The sequence below is a fragment of the Cucumis sativus genome, chromosome 7, assembly GCF_000004075.3.
Source record: "Cucumis sativus cultivar 9930 chromosome 7, Cucumber_9930_V3, whole genome shotgun sequence".
NCBI classification, from domain to species: domain Eukaryota; kingdom Viridiplantae; phylum Streptophyta; class Magnoliopsida; order Cucurbitales; family Cucurbitaceae; genus Cucumis; species Cucumis sativus.
Window position 1 is genome coordinate 20767288 of NC_026661.2, and position 16416 is coordinate 20783703.

Genomic DNA, 16416 nt, shown 5'->3' on the forward strand with positions numbered 1-16416 from the left:
ATACTAGGGTCAATAATGATATCAAATACTTTTTGGTTGAGAAAATACTAAAATATCCATACAGAGAATGTCAACATGCATCAGCTAATGTTTTAGCTTTCTATATTCCTTGATGGTAACTAATATGTAAATTGGCAATGGGCGACTCAACGACTGAAAAACCGATATGCATTGATGATATATTGATATCAACAGATCTTTGTATAAGTTAAAAATTAATCAAATACAAAAAAAAATAGATCAGTAATTCAATGGCAAAAATTTCCATATATGGTGTTTATATAACATGGCAATCAGTGAAATGGAGAAAGGTACATCTTTAAGTTTAGTATGTGTATGTAGCATAATGATGTATCCATGGAGGATATGGAGAAAAAAGAAAACTAGCTCTTAAACTAAATATAACCTCAGAGATATTGGATTGGAGCAAAACCCATATAACATCCTTGTGTCTAAAATCTACAAAAATTGTGAGCAACTGAAAATGTCAGACCCTCCAAATCCAATTGGGAACTGAAGTTATACACATTTGCAGAAGGAATACATATCAGTGAATTGGGAAAAGTAGAAGAAATGGGTAAAAAAGAAAAATGAAAGAGGAAAAATGAAAAGAAAAAAAAAAAAAGAGAGAGCAAAACAAGATCTTCAACAAACTACAAACCGGAGCATCACAGCTAGCTATGAAAATCTAGCATGTGATGGTGGTTGTTGATTCTTTGCAAGTAATTAACAGATTCTTGGGCAGCTTTCCGAATGATGTGCTTTTGAATCATCCAAGGACAATATCATCTCAAAAATTTAACCTGCAAATGCAGCAATATCTTACCTTACATGTTTGAGCATTAGGCATCACCGTCAAATCGTAAGCTCCTTGAACCCATCAATCTTTCCATTATCTGAAATGGAGTTGGCACTTTGATTGGCACCAACCCTTTCAGCATCTTTGAATATTTGATTGTTCACTGAGTTCGGTACGGCAGAACTAAGACTGCCTTCAAAGTATGTCGAGTAAGGGAATAACTCCAAACATCGGGTTTTCCATCCTAAGTAGAATTCACATAAGCAACACACAACACTAGATTAGAATATAATTATATGCCACCACATACTATTTGGTCAAATTTATGGCCAATAATATAAATCCATTCAAAACTTTAGGAGTGCACACTATGACTACAACATTGGACACATGAATTGGCAGGGATCTACACTTACTTGATGCGGCAGCATGGTCAATAAGGACTGTTTCCAGGAGCTTGTGAACGGCTATGCACTCCTTGAGCGTCCACTCCTTAATTGGCCCAAGTGCCCCATTTCTGATAAAACCAGATCTCAATTCCATTACTAATGCGAAGCTAAACATATAGGCATATGCAACATAAACAGAAGTTAATAGGACTCGGGAGGATGTATTAACCTTGGCACTATGCCGTTTGTTGACTCTTCAATCAATTTGATAGCCTCAGATTTTCTCTGAGGTTCTAATAAATTTAGCATTTCTGCAACTGCAGCTCTGTGCATTAAGGAATCTGCAATTCGAATAACGATTGTTTTAGAAGCCATAAAAAGCATACCGCAGTACATCTGGGGAGCAGTGGGCTCAGAAGCACAGATGCAAACACATTGCGTGATGAATATATGAATCCAAGCACATCATGGAGCTTTCAAAGGTTAAGAATTGTATTTGGGAAGTGTACAAGTATGTCCTGGAGTGGGTTTTTTTTTAATGTTTATTTCACCATTACTCTTTCAAGGACGTTCAGAGTTGAAAAGGGTCTGATGTTTTAATTGTTTGTATTTATAGGTTACTTTGGAACTTGAGAAATAAGACGTACTTTCTTGATAATATTCCAATATTCAAAATGAAAATTTCTGTTTTCACCAGGCGAGCGCCCCCAAAAAAAGAAAATGAAGAAGATATGAAGTGGTCAAGAACAAGATATCCCATGCATAATTAAAATAATGGTTTATGGAACTGCAATCCAGTGGATGATAACCTTTGTGTTTCTCAAGGAAAACTTCATTCGCCTCCATCAAAGATCTTCCATGCACTTGACTGCAGCAGGAGAAGATAAAACCATTTAGAGTAAACCACAGAGTGAATATTAGGTGTAACTCAAAGAAGTTCTAAAACCTGATCAGAGGACGCTCTGCATCTAAGACACTCCAAACAAGTTTTTCAGCATCAGTTGTTGGAGCAGGCATTGAGTCCACCTTGCAGAAGAACTTGATCTGCAAACAAGTACATAGGGCCAAAAAACCACAACATTCATACAAGTTAAAGAAGCACACATAGAAAACACAGATATAAGCCTTTTCAGACAATAAAACATTTATTTATAAAATATTGATCAAAATAAAGGATACAACACAAATATAGAATTTATTATGAAGTTCCATGAATTTGAAAGCGCATGTGATAGCAGAATTTGGTCGCAAAATTTTGAAAATTTAATGGAAATCAAATAATATATTGAATTGTATTTTTGAGACTTGTCCAAGATGTTAAAGGAAATAGAGAAAGTAGGTTTAGAGAGAGTAGTGAAGGATGATTGCTAGGTATATATATATATATATATATATTATATATCATGGTATAAAGATCTGATTGCACACACATCGCCTATTCTCAAACACAAGTGTCTTGCCTACTATATTTAGTCTTCAGAGCAGCCTGCAGGATATTAAATTGGGTTGACCACCCTTTACTTCCACACTGACCCTTGTTAACCACTAAGCCAAACCATCTTGTCTATCTTGTCAATAATGAGGTGCCATAAGATAGAGAGGAGGGCCCACAACCATGGATGGAAAGGGATACCAATCTAAGAGATGGAGAGGTTACAAGATTGAAGCCACTTGTCCATCTCAACATAGAGTTGAAAGAGATAACAAGCTAGAGAGTAGAGAGACGGATGGGATACTTGGAGGGAAAAAGTAGAGGATGAAAGATGCTTAGAACAAGAGGCTATGAGTTGCAAGAAAACACAGATTCCTTTTTCATTCCAATTTCTATACCTCGCTCTGTTTTTCTTTTTTATTATTTTTTTAAAGGAAACATTTTATTGATGTGATGAATTTACAATACTTATGAAAAATGAAACTCCAAAGGGCTACGAAGGGTGATAAATTGATTTTAAAGAGAATTTAATTAACACCAAGAAGCAATAGGTATATATAATAGAGGAGAAGAGATAGAGTTTCATGCCCTTTTTCAGTGAAGATAATGAACCACAAAAAGTTGTTTAGCCAAAGGTTTTTTTAACCTTTTTGAAAGGGATGTCCAAAGCATGATGGAAAGGAGATCCCAAATGTCATATTGAATGGCAGTGTGCCAACCAAAACGCCTTCAGAATCAAATCTGAAAAGGATCTAGCAAAGGTACATAAGCTGAAAAGGTGGATGAGATTTTCAACATCTTTTTTTGCACAAAAAACAGCAGCTTGAAGGAATATTTAGCCATGAAGATCTTCGTTGGAGCCTCTCGCGGGTGTTTAGAAAAACTAAACAGCAGTTTTTTGTTATAATTTTGAAATAATTAATTAAAAAAAGAAAAAAAAAAGTACTATAAAAATAGACTCGTTTTTTAGAACAATCAATCTCACAGTGTAAAGTAGCCATATAGAACCTACTGGATTAAAAAACATTAAAGCAAGAAAAAAATATATATATTATATCAAACAGCCTCCAAGTAGCTATGAAACTATTCACATTTCACGAAACATACCAAACAACGATGTGAATCTGGGTGTTCCACGTCCAACCTTAAAAGCTGCTTTACAGCCTACAGGAAAGCAGCAGCACAAAAACATAATAAATATAATAAAACTGGGAACAAAAGGAAAGAATAGCGGGCTTGGGGTTTAAGTCACAGCTAGATCAATTATTTTTATAAAAAATATCACTCAGAAAAATTAAATAACTGCCTTATACTACAGCTAGGGCCAGTATTCTGAAGAAAAGCAGGGGGGAATTCCAAGATCTGTATTTTATACGTATCACATACCTGGAAGGCAAGCAAAATTTTCTGCCTTCTTATGTTTACTTCAAAAGAAAGTACGTGTGTGTCCAAGAAATCGGGAGAATGCTTCTGAAGTAACTTCAAGTACTTTGTAGCCTCCAGTAATGGATCTTCAACCTATAAGAAAATTAAATGAAATTTATGAAACTTCACAAACTGGCCCACTCACATACATAAACACAGACAGAGAACAACCTGCACCAACTTTTCTCCATGCGGGTCTGTATCAACAGGCTTGACATGTCGTTTCCCTGACTTTGAGACACCGGAATTATTTGTTTCTTCATTCTTCACATCTGCCTCCTAATATGAAACAGAATATATTAGAAATCAACAGAGAGATAGCATCCCAACAAAAGGCAATAATAAACCACAATACTTTCTTAGCTCGTGCTTCGGCCTTTCTTTGTTTTTGCCTCATCTTCTTTTTCTGAGAAGGAAGCAAATTTGACATATCATCATCCTCTCCCGTACTTGATTTTGGAGGAGAGTCATATAATTTGATATAGCATCTGCACCTCAAATTTGAATAAAATGTTATGACAAAAAATAAGAGAAGACAACTCACATAGAAAACAAACTACACAAACATTTTTCCATTTTTCTAGGAGGGAAAGGTAAGAAACCAAGTAAACTTTCTTCAAAATAGCGGAGAAGGAAGAATGCAAATATGATAGGGCGAACAAAAGAATAAATCTCTTGATAGGTTAGACTTCTCAAGGCTCCCGAGCAATGTAATTGTTCCTTTTATCCTTCTTCAAACTAAAGTTTCAATGGCCTTTGTTATTTGCAAACATTTTTGTAACCCAAATCAATGAAACATCAGATTCACTATTTTTGGGAGGGTAAGAAACTGAACAAACATCACATCTCATTAAATTTTATCGCTAACTTTTTATTTCTTAAAAAATAACAAAGTCTTGGGGCCTTCTGCCTAAAATTATGTATACACTTGGCTACAAATTAAGGAGTAAGGTATTATAGTTCTGGAAACTTCTCAGTTCGAAATCTTGCGTTGATCTTTGGCAATTGATTGAACACGTCCACTAGATCGTATTAGATCTTTCATAATCTTTTTGTGGTGTGCTTAAAAGGAAAATTAGATTCATATCAAGGCAATGGCGCAAAATTGATTCATTGTCTCTTTTCAAATTAGGTGATGGTAGCAAAATATTGTTTTGGAAGCACCCTTGGATGGACATTATCACTTTGGAGTGTAAATTTACAAGATTGGTTAGAATCGCACTCAATCCAAATGGGTCTGTTTTAGATCATTGGGACTCTTCAACCAACTCTTGGTCCATCTATTTCAGAAGATTGCTTAATGATGAGGAAATATTAGATTTTCTGACCTTGTTGAATCGGATTTCTTCTTCACAACAAGCCTCCTTTCCAGATGAAGGTTTTGGTCCCTTGAAAACTCAGGTTTCTTCTCGGTAAAATCACTGGTTAAGCATCTTTCGACATCTTCTCCTTTGGAAAGTTCTTTGTACAAAAGGCTTTAGAAATCTAACAGTCCAAGAAGGATAGATATATCCAAGAAAGCTTTCCTCCCATGCCCTCTCACCTCATGCTTGCCCTCTTTGTGTTAAACATCCAGCATCTTTTATTTGATTGTCTTTGCATCTAAATGTTGGTTCCGCCGTCTCCAAGCATTCAATTTTTGTTGGGTTTTGTGTCATGTTTTTAAGAACAATGTGTCTCAAATTCTTGCTGGTCCAGACTTGAAGAAGAAGACAGCTGAATTATTGTGGGCAAATGCAGTAAAAGCACTTTTAGCTAAATTTTGGTTTGAAAGAAACCAAAGAGTTCCATGATAAGTCAACTTGGTTGAAACGCTATGACTCTACTCTTTTGAATGCAACTCCATGGTGCTCATTATCTAAATATTTTCAGGATTACTCTTAGCCTCCCCACCCTGAAGTTCTAGATTATAATGCCTTCCGAATCAGCCTTCTGCTCCAATCAGTTTTTGCTCAATCAAGGATTATTATTTTTGTTTTATATTCGGCTTGCTGCCTTGCTTATGTTTCTGTTTTTGATAGTTTTTTCTTCCATCTCGTTTGGCCTTGTATTGTGGTCTTTGATTTGATATTGTATGCTTTTAGAAACCTGGTATATGGGTTTTTTTTCACTTTTTGGATGTGATGAGGGCACTAAGGGGGAGTCAACCTAGTTGAGATGCCTGGGTGGGCCTGCTGATCTTCCCCTCCCCCCATCGCTCTATGTATACCCCTTATGTACATTGAGCTTTTTCTATCTATTTTCAATATTAATAATAGTATCCTTTTCAAAAAAAAAAAAAAGACAAATTAGAGAAACCCCTAATTAGTTTATTCACCTTCTCATACATGTTCAATATTTTATTCTTTTCTTATTGCGTTTAGAACATAGGCTTCTAACATGAAGAGTCGAAATGCATAAAATTTAAATGAACTTGAAGAAATATATTTTGATAACATTTGCCATCATGTCCAAGTTCTTAGAAATGGTATATCATTATGCATATGGAATCTTATTCAGAGTAAGAATAGCCAGAAGTCTTATTGGAAGTAAAAAGATGCATAAAGAGGAGAAAAACAACAAAATAGGTCCTATAGAAAGACTTCACCTGATGGCCCCTATAGCTGCTTTTTGAAAATATGGCTCTGAATGCAATCGATCTTGGAACCTAAGCATATCAACGTATGCACGCAGAGTCATCTTCCGCAAGCAATAAGAATGGAAGTCAAACTGATCTTCAGTAATATCAGCATAATGCTTCTCGACAGCCAAGAAGTTCTTTAGAGCCCGTCCAAGATCACCTTGGCGGAAGTAACTTTCACCAGATGCAAGTTCATACCTTTATAAAAGAAAAAATAAATGTTCAATAAAATTTAAATTAAGAACAATGATAGTTGATATTTGACAGACAAGACAGAGGATGAAGACAAACCACATGCATTGCATATCATGGAGGTTATTGTGCTGATCTCCATCTTTTGTGAACAAAACTGCCGTTTTTTCTGCCAAGGCCACCTTCAAGTATGATGCCATTTTAGAAACATTAATAGTAAAGCTCAGTGATAGTACACAAGCAACTAAATTGTGCATCTTTAACAATATAAAATGCAGAAATTAAGAAGGGAAAATCATTGTAAAACCTGATCTGCCTGCAGCATACGCTTGACACAATCACTATTTATGTACCGATCTGCCAAATCCATACACCTAGCTTCATCTGCCAATGCAGCAGAAGCAACTGCATCACCAGCATGCTTCAATATCCGGCTCTGTAGGATAATAATACATTAAAACAATAATAATCAAGCATGAATCTGAATCATAAAAGATGAAGACAGTGTTCGTCAATAGTTTAAAAAACTATCATCATTATTAACAATGAGATTTATTATAAAACCAAGTTTTGATAGTAAGTATCATAACATCTAAACAAGCCTACAAGCCTTAAGACATCAGTATGTAACGTTAAAGCCACCTTCTCTAGAAAACTTTGAATGCCTATGTATATCCAAAATTTATCTGCCCACTCGTTTGATGAAGATAAAATTAAATCATACCAAAACGAATCCTAAATATTTTTTTGGAGGAAAACATCCCCAACCACTGTAAAACAAGCACTATCTAGAACATAGTCAATGGCAACATTTTTTTCCCCATTCCGCATACCTTCACAGAGTACAAGTCAATGACAGTTGGAGTGTGTTTTATAGCCTCATCAATCTTGGAGAGAGCAATGTCACATTGGCCCCTTCTGTCATAATGCTGAATGCAAAATACCGTGACCATAAGAATATTTTGATGAAACAAAATCACCAGAAAAGCAATGTCAAAGTAATCGCCAAACTTACACACTAACCTGTGCCAGTAAGAACAAAATCCACATGAGTGTTGACGGGGGCTCCTTTTCAGTACTGTAGCAAAGACCATAAAAAAAAATTAATGTATAAATGATAATTGAGAAAAATATTTCTTAATCATCCTCCTCCCTATGATACGATTTTGCTTTTTCTTTGAACTATTTTTCAGAAAAACCATCCCAGGTGGATCATCAACGTCCATGGAGTAAAGGATATAAAATAATAACATAATCCCTACACCACGACAAAGATAGAAACCTTTTTAGAATAGAAGCCCAAGTTCTGTCTGATGCTTGCTCGTCAAGCATAGAAAACTTCCATTGATTTTATAGAACATACAAACTAGTAGGTAACAGGGAGATGGAGAGCCATAGGATTCAAAAACCATATAAACTAGTGGCCAGTGATCAGATCTCTCCAAAATGTTACAGAAAAAGAGCTGAACTGGTGACAGTTTGAGAGATTATAATTCCATAATAATTTGGAAACCAAAATTATTTTCAAAAAGATAAAATAGAAAACTGGATATTCCCTTGGCTGAACTTGGATGGGTCCCATCTCAATAAAGACTAGGACTTCTTAACTCAGATCCTATTTGCATTGGGTCAAAGCTGTACAAGGTTCGGATCAATGATGTTGGTTGCTATTGTTTTCATGGTCCGGATGTGGAATCATTAAAGTGAACAATGCCTAAAAATTTCAAAGAAATCTTTCAAAATTGTTGTTTTGAGCTTCTAGTTTGAGTACTTGATCCAGCTCATGGATTTCATCACAATATGAGACAGACCAAGAAATTCACATGAATGTCGGCCAAGAAGACCCCTGAGGATATTCTCCCATACTTCTAATATATTCTGCCAAATCAAATGAGAAGTTGTTTCATTTTTATTTAAAAAGATGAACTCATCTTACCAAAATGAAAAGGCCATTCAACGCACAAAATCATTGACATGATGAGCAATTACTCTTCCTTAATATTCCAAGTCCATGAAGTTCCTTCTCTTCAGCAACTCCAATGAATTTTATGGTAGAATGCCTTGTCCTTCAATTTGTACTTTCTTTTTTCTTAATAACACAGTGTATCCTTGATTCGTTGCTCTTTCACTAAAAAATATGCGGACAGACATTTTCTCCCCTTTCGGCTGGAGTACTGTAGCACAGGCAAATTCCATAGATCAGATGTTGTTTGATCATCCTTTCAAGTATGCTAACCTATCCTTTGGTCCTTTATAGAGAAAGCTGTTATTTGGAAGATATGGAGCAAAACGAATTCAAGGATATTTCAAAACAAAGAAAGATCTACTGAAGAAGTTTTAGATTTGTCCTTTTCTTATCTTTTGTTGTAAAAACATGGGTCCCTTCGCCAACTATAGTGTAGCCTAAATTCTCTCTTAGAGAATTCTTGTGTCATCCCATTGGATGGCTCTAGCCTTTTTATAATTTCATTTTATCAATGAAATTGTTTCCTATCCCAGAAAAACTAAAACAAAAAATTCTTTGCAGTTTGCACCATCAAGAAGGTAGCTCATTGCACTTCCAGAGTGGTGTACTAGAGTTAAAGAAAAACCTATTTATGATTACTATCTTAATCTTCTATGAAAGGGTGAACACTTGAGTGATAGGGTTTTTGTAATCTTCCTTTCGTTTGAGGGATGCTTTATCCCTTCCTTTCTTGAGCTTCTGGCTCTAATCCTTTGATAAATAGAATGCTATTTCTGTTTATCATCAGAGAGAGAGAGATTACCTCCCAGGGTACTGACCGCTAGTCCTGATCGAATGCTCCAACCAAAGAATTAATTGCTCTAGTATGTCAGCCTGAACAAGAATTCATTGAAAGCAACATTAAAAAAATTCTAAGAATTGATAATTATTCGAGAAATACAGACAGTACCAAAACTATTCTTTAAAGAAAAAAAGAGAAAAGAAAAAGAAAAACGAAAAGATTGGGCAAACTAACCTTTCCAGGCTGATCATACAAAGGGGAAAGATCAGAGAACAGAGAAGGAACTCCCTGAAGAAAACAAATTAATTAAAGAAAAGATTAATTGAAATCCAGCGTCCAGTAGAAAACAGATAACCAAGACACATATTGAATATCCATAGCATGAATACCTTTGTTAAGAGAGGCCGAATATAATTATCAGCTGCATCTTTAAATTTGTCACCTTGCAGAAAATCAAGGGGTATTCTCTGCCAAAGAACCATTTTCATCAATAAATTTTTCTTTTTTTTTTTTTTAAGAATTTTCATCAATAAATTTCAACTAGGAAAGATCACGAAATGGACAATAACAACATTAACAATATAACTAAAACAGTAGTAACATAAAAGACAATGACAACCGAATTATCCACAAAGTGCCAATAAGGTGCAGACATTAACAAAGGAATTCCCTATAGAAATATCTTTTATTAAGAGGTACAGAAACAAACATAAGATGACCACTCAGAAATAGGATACACAACTACCAGATTGACAAACTATTACAATAAAGAATATTAAGTGTAGGTAATAAAAGAAGAGATTGCATAAAATAATAGATTCATAAAACATGGCAGTACCAAAAACCCGCACCCTTCCAGAAAAAAATTTAAATAAAAGATGATTGTTTGTTTCTTCCAAACCCTTCACTGAAGCTCCTTTTCGTGTCAGTCTTTTGTTACTTTTGGGGGTGAGGAGGGGGAGGGGGGTTATATATAAAAGGGAGGGAAAAAACCCACTAAATAAAGGGTTGCCAGCTATGAGGAATAGGGTAAATAATTAAGGGATGAAAGATCACGACATAATTAATTTCGTTAAATAAAAAATTAAGTGAGGCAAAAGCAGTCGTGGCCCTTCCAAAACAAAAAAAAATCATGATTTTAGGTTCCTCTTAACAACTTGCATGGTTTTGAAGGGAGTAAGGGTAAAATGAGATTCTACTCAACATACTTCGAATGAACATAGGACCCTTAACTCTAGTGGTTCATCTACTTTGAGACCTCCCAACTACCAAATTCTAGAGAAATGATACTCTAGGCTCGTGGCCTAGTAAGTTATACACTTATATTACATTTAATTAATTCAAAACTTTTTTTTCAATAATACACATTCTTGACTAACATGTCATGCTAAAGTTTCATTCCACATATAAGTAGGCAAAAGTCGCAAAACATTCCCTTACAGTTTTCTAGTCGTATCAAATTCTATAAATGGCCCGATATATTTCTCAAGCCAGTCTTAAACTCGCAGAAAGAGAGTCGAAGGAAAACTTCAAAGGATTTATAAAATATCGTCAAGATGCATACCTTAACAGCAGATGACCACCCATTTTGCTGCCCCAGGGATTTGTACAGTTCATCTAACCGTTCGATTTCTTTTGGAGAATACTCCGAATTTTTTGAAAATAGCCCAACACAAACTTGTAGCCCCTCATAGTATCTAGTCAGTGGGAAGAAAAAAAAAAAAAAAATATATATATATATATATATTATGAGACTGTATACACACGTCGATGCAAACTGAAATAAAGTGTGTGTATACATTATAGTTGTTAAAATCAGCTTATGCATATCTTAATTAATCTCAAGTGTCTAACTTTGACTTGGGTTCCGCACGTCTCAACTACTCTCACAAGACTACTACCAACCCTAGTATATTTATTTTTCCTTTTTATAGGAACCATAATCATTTTATGGATGGTATGAAATAGCAGTCAACACAGCTACATTTGGTTTCTAAGTAAACTCAGGATATTTAATTGTAGGTAGGTAGTCATATCATGCTTTGAACTCAATCGCTCTTAAGTTTTTTTTACTTTTTCATCTGCCATTGATCACTGATTCACCATTATGCCAACTTATCACAGTTTACAAATCAAAGTACATATGATCACACATTTAAATATGGTTATGTAGACCTGCTATGAAATTATCTTCTCAAGCTTTTCAAGATGTTAAAAACTGTTCGTCTCTTATAGAGAAGGGAAAAAAGGCAATTGCCTTTCTTTCTTATTGTAAGACCGTTAGTTATGGAATTGGTAGGATTATAGAAAATATTAGTATGGTTATTAGAAGGAGCATATTAGTAATTAGATAGTAAGTTGGCAAGGGCTTTCAGTTATAAATAGTGAGAGAAGGTGGAGAGGAAAGGGGAAGAATTTTGTAGTGTTTTCCAATAGGATTATTGGGAGAGAATAGTCCTCTCGAAAGGCTATGTTATATTGTAGTTTCTTTATTGATATTCCAATAGAAATCTATCTTTAGTGTTCTTTGTCTGTTCTTTGTGTTACTGAGTACTCTTGTTAGGAGGTATTCTAACACTTATTTAACTCAATGTACAAATATGGAACCTACCAGCCTATGTAGTAGAAAATAAACTTTACCAATTTTATTTCGGTTCCTGTAGGACCTTAGAGCCAAAGAAATAAACCAAGCCATATAATTTGAGATCTTTTCACTCAAAGAGAAGCAGCTGCAGGAGATCGAAATCCTAGAAATCAACCTAGAAAAATAAATCCATCTAATACCTGTAGTTGTCAGGATTAATGGCAAGTAGCTTCTTGTACAAATTTTCAGCTTCTTCCAGACGTCCAAGCTTCACTAACAGAGAAACCTCTTGTTCCTTGTAAGACAATTTGTCAACCTGAAATGAGCAAGAGTGGTCAGTACTGCCGCTTCGAACTCTGTATTTTTCTTTTTTGGTGGGACAAGAAACAAAAACTTCTTTTAATGAGAAATCAAACTTCCAACATGAAAGTATTTTTTTTCAATATCCGTGACTGTTCGAACCAGCTTATGCGCACCTCAACTAATCTCACAGAACAACCCACCTAACCTTAATTCCTAGGTAGGTGGCCACCATGAATTGAACTCGTGACCTTTAGTTAAAAGCTAGATATATATATATATGATTTTTATTTAAAAGAAAAAGGCCTGAAATACTAAAGTAATTCAAAAGTTACAAGATACCAAACACCCAAAAAAAAAGGCCTAACAAGGCATAATTCCATGTTTTAAAAAATAATACTACGCAAAACAAATAAAAACACAAAATGGGTATAAAAAATTCAGTCCTAACCCATGTTAAGTGGAAAAATTAGTTTAGATAACCAATGAGACGGAATCGACAAAATCAACTTACAATTTTTGGCTCTTTCTTGTGCAACTCACCCAGAGCTCTTTCAAGAGAGCCACATTCATCCAGCAAAGAAATCTGAAAGAAGAATACAGATGGGTTATTGACCAAACTAAACTAGCTAATAAATACTGCCAACAAGGTTTAATCTTGTGACATGTATAGAAACCTCATCAAAGAACTACAAAAGCAATTATAACTTTGTTAATAGAAAAGACATGTATAAATAAAGAACAAACCTTATACAAGAGCATCTCTCCATGCTCACAACGTTCACTCTCTGGTGGATAATCATCTTCAAGCGTACCTTCGTATGCTTCCAAAATTTCAACTGCTTTTGATGGACTAAAAGTGACCCAAAAAATTTAAGCAGAAAACCGTGTGTTACTCTTTAAGTACACAAAATAATAAATACTTGCGTCAAGTAATCTGGCAACTGTTACAAATAAAAACCCAGAATAGTGAAAAATCTACTTAAGGCTGGATAGAACAATGAATTGTCTAACATATTAAAGTCACAAGGTTCTCAACTTCTTTATCTAACAAAAACAGAATTAAAACCAACCTCGAGATGGGGTTTTGAATAACCATTTAAAATGTATATTATATTTATATATACACACCTATTTTATTTTTATTTTTTTGATGAAAAAACACAACTTTCATTGAGAAAGAATAAAATAATAAACGGGCACTGAGAAGTAAACCCACAAAAAGAAGGAATCCCACATTTGCGTAATAGGCATTTTTCCATTCTCAGGAGCTCTCTGAGAACATATGTGAGCATAAAAGGTTTCCCTGGCATTGCTGGGGATGGTGATTAAAAATACTCTTCCTTTTTCTGAAAGAATAATTTTTACAATTCCAAAGTAGAGAAACCCATTCGTACATTGTAATATAAATGGCTCAAAATTCTGAATATCATACTGTGAGGCTATGCAAAATAATTGATACAACTATAAGACATAATTACAAGTCAAACAGATAGAACTGTACTTTGAATTTAAGTGATGAGCAACAGAAAATCCAATCCAGTTCATGCGATGGTTTGGTTTCAACGTCAGAAGTTGTTGTCTCGTTTCAACAAAACCTTTCAAGTCTCTCATTTGAGCCTGCAGCATTAAAGGTAAGAAACATGAGCAAAAAAAACCATACCCCAAAATAAATGAAATAGTAAGGAAAACAATTGCGAAAGAATAAAAGTCATTAAAACTAGATCAAAATAAAGATCACCCGCTATCTAATAAATGGATATCCACAAAAATATACAATTTCTCAGTTCCTATCCTTTAACTTCCCTTTTATGCACGTTCTAGACCATGTAACTTAGCAAGATAAAATCTCTAAATAATTCATACAAAGTGAAATTAGATGCATTAAGAGGCCAAGACGAAAGATATGGAGAAAGGCTAAAATATCACTTACATTATATCCTGAACAGACGCAAAAAAATAGCAAAATGATAACAATCCTAGAAGCATCCCGAGGCTATGTTCCCAGTGAAAAAGATTCATGATGAATGATAAGTCAGTATGATCCAATCCCTTGTTGCTCCAATTTGTTGCAACTCCCAACTAGAAATCTACTTTCCTCTTAATGGACAAAGCTTGAGCACCCATATTAAACTCTTCTCTTCATCTCTTCTCATCACCGCCTATCTAATACTTTTTGTCAGCTTGGAGTTGGTGCAAATTTTAGTTACTTCAACACAAATAGGTGCTATTCATTCAGAAATTGCAGTGCCTTCTATGTCTATGTCAGCACCAAGTGGAAGTCAGTGGTTAGACACAAATTTTAGGATAGAAAACTTCAATGTTTGTTTCTCTCAGTGACCAAAATTGCATATAGTTCAACGAAAATTTTTACTTGAGCTAATTAAAAGTCCTATTGTCGGAGGCTTGGTACCGTTTGGTACTACTTATACAATAAATGAACTTCCCTAATAATAACCTCAATTAGATCATTAGTTCCATTAATGCCAGTCAGAAGCTCTTGTAAATTATAATTGTTCGTAATAGTAGCTCAACTTAAACTTTACAGAAAAACAAATACTATTACCAAGATTCAGAAGTAACAAACGGAATTTCAATGTTGCACAAATATAATGCAGAAAACCATAGGCAAAAATGAGATATGGTTCAAACCTGTAGAAGTGACAGGTCACGTAAAATTTCAATATTGTCAGGATCTATTTTCAGGGCATTTCTGTAACATTTAATTGCCTCCCTGTATTCTCTATCCGAGCGGTATAAAAGACCATAAACATGCCAGCAAACATGACTTTTGAGGTCATTCTGCATCAAAACAATAACTCAGATGATCAGGAACTATGATACAAATCGGCTACTATAGAAACAAAGAATCTCGAGTGCAATGAAAAACACACAAACCTTCAATCCTAATCGAACAAGGTCATATGCTTCGGCCTTACGATCCATGCAATTTAATGTTAAACCCTTCATGGATAAAGTTTCTGATATCATGGGGGAACAACAATTATTCGAGATAGTAAAAAAGATAAAATACAAGATAGTAAATAGTACTCGTCCAATATCCAATATTTCGGCCCCGGGTGCTACATACAATTTCCACTTGAGTGTTGATTAACCAAGAGTTAGAATTACCTCCATGTTCAGGAAACTTCTTCAAAATTTGATCAGCTGCTTTCAGGCCCTTCTTGTACTGTTTTGTTTCGTATGATTTCTACAACAAACAAAAAAAAAAAAAAAAAAAACACAAGACTCAATTAGCCATTGCAACAACACAGCTGTTGGATATCGTAACAACTAAAAAAATAACCAAATCACATCATAGTACTAACCACTGAAGTAGCATACAACCCAATTATAATAAAAACTAGCTTACATATTCCCTATTTCGAAGGAAATGAGAATGTAATCAAATAATGTTCGAAGTTTCCTTTATTCTCCACATTTCTTAATGAAATAACACAAACCCAGTACAAAGTTCAGTACAAAAACTAGGGTTTATGTTCTAATAAAAACAAAAGAAGAGAAAAGAAAAAAGAAGGGGGAGGCAAAAACATTTCAGTTCGATCGAAGTATGATTAAAGTGATGAAGATGAAGGGCATAGAAAGCAATCGATGAACTTACGACGATGAGCTTGAAGAGGTTAGCCTCCTTGGGTGGAAGTGACGCACCCATTGCTGCAGATAGTGGGAGATGGGGAAGAGGATGAGAGAGAGAGAGAGAGAGAGAGAGATAAGAAAGGAGAGTGAAAAAGAAGTGAAAAGAGAAGAACTTTGAGGTTTGTATGGTGTGAGCTTATAGAGACAGGTGGGTTTGGAGTGGTGGCGTTTATCTGCTGCAACCCTACGGGGAAGGAGAAGATGAAAAAATGTATAAAATCAATCAATTAATTAATTAATATTGACCGAAAGGAAAAAAAGAGAAAAAGAG

General features: G+C 34.8%; 1 protein-coding gene across 2 annotated transcripts; it reads right to left on the bottom strand.

Annotated features, from left to right (window-relative positions):
- Positions 1–252: 252 nt before the first annotated feature.
- LOC101221599 (N-terminal acetyltransferase A complex auxiliary subunit NAA15) lies at positions 253–16374 on the bottom strand. Of its 2 annotated transcripts, none has more exons than XM_031888736.1 (26): positions 16111–16374; positions 15621–15699; positions 15387–15469; positions 15141–15290; positions 13993–14108; positions 13236–13341; positions 13003–13074; positions 12389–12504; positions 11169–11301; positions 9994–10071; positions 9839–9892; positions 9626–9696; positions 7881–7935; positions 7691–7786; positions 7165–7293; positions 6957–7039; positions 6633–6863; positions 4401–4533; positions 4217–4321; positions 4007–4138; positions 3728–3784; positions 2135–2232; positions 1998–2056; positions 1418–1529; positions 1216–1316; positions 253–1043 (listed from the first exon to the last, which is right to left on the bottom strand). In XM_031888736.1, the coding sequence occupies exons 1-26, from the start codon at positions 16159–16161 to the stop codon at positions 856–858; spliced, it is 2688 nt and encodes an 895-aa protein (XP_031744596.1). In that variant the 5' UTR covers positions 16162–16374; the 3' UTR covers positions 253–855. The 2 variants fall into 2 exon arrangements, with proteins under 2 accessions (XP_031744596.1, XP_031744595.1); XM_031888735.1 differs by having other exon boundaries at positions 4217–4324.
- Between the last annotated feature and the right edge of the window lie 42 nt (positions 16375–16416).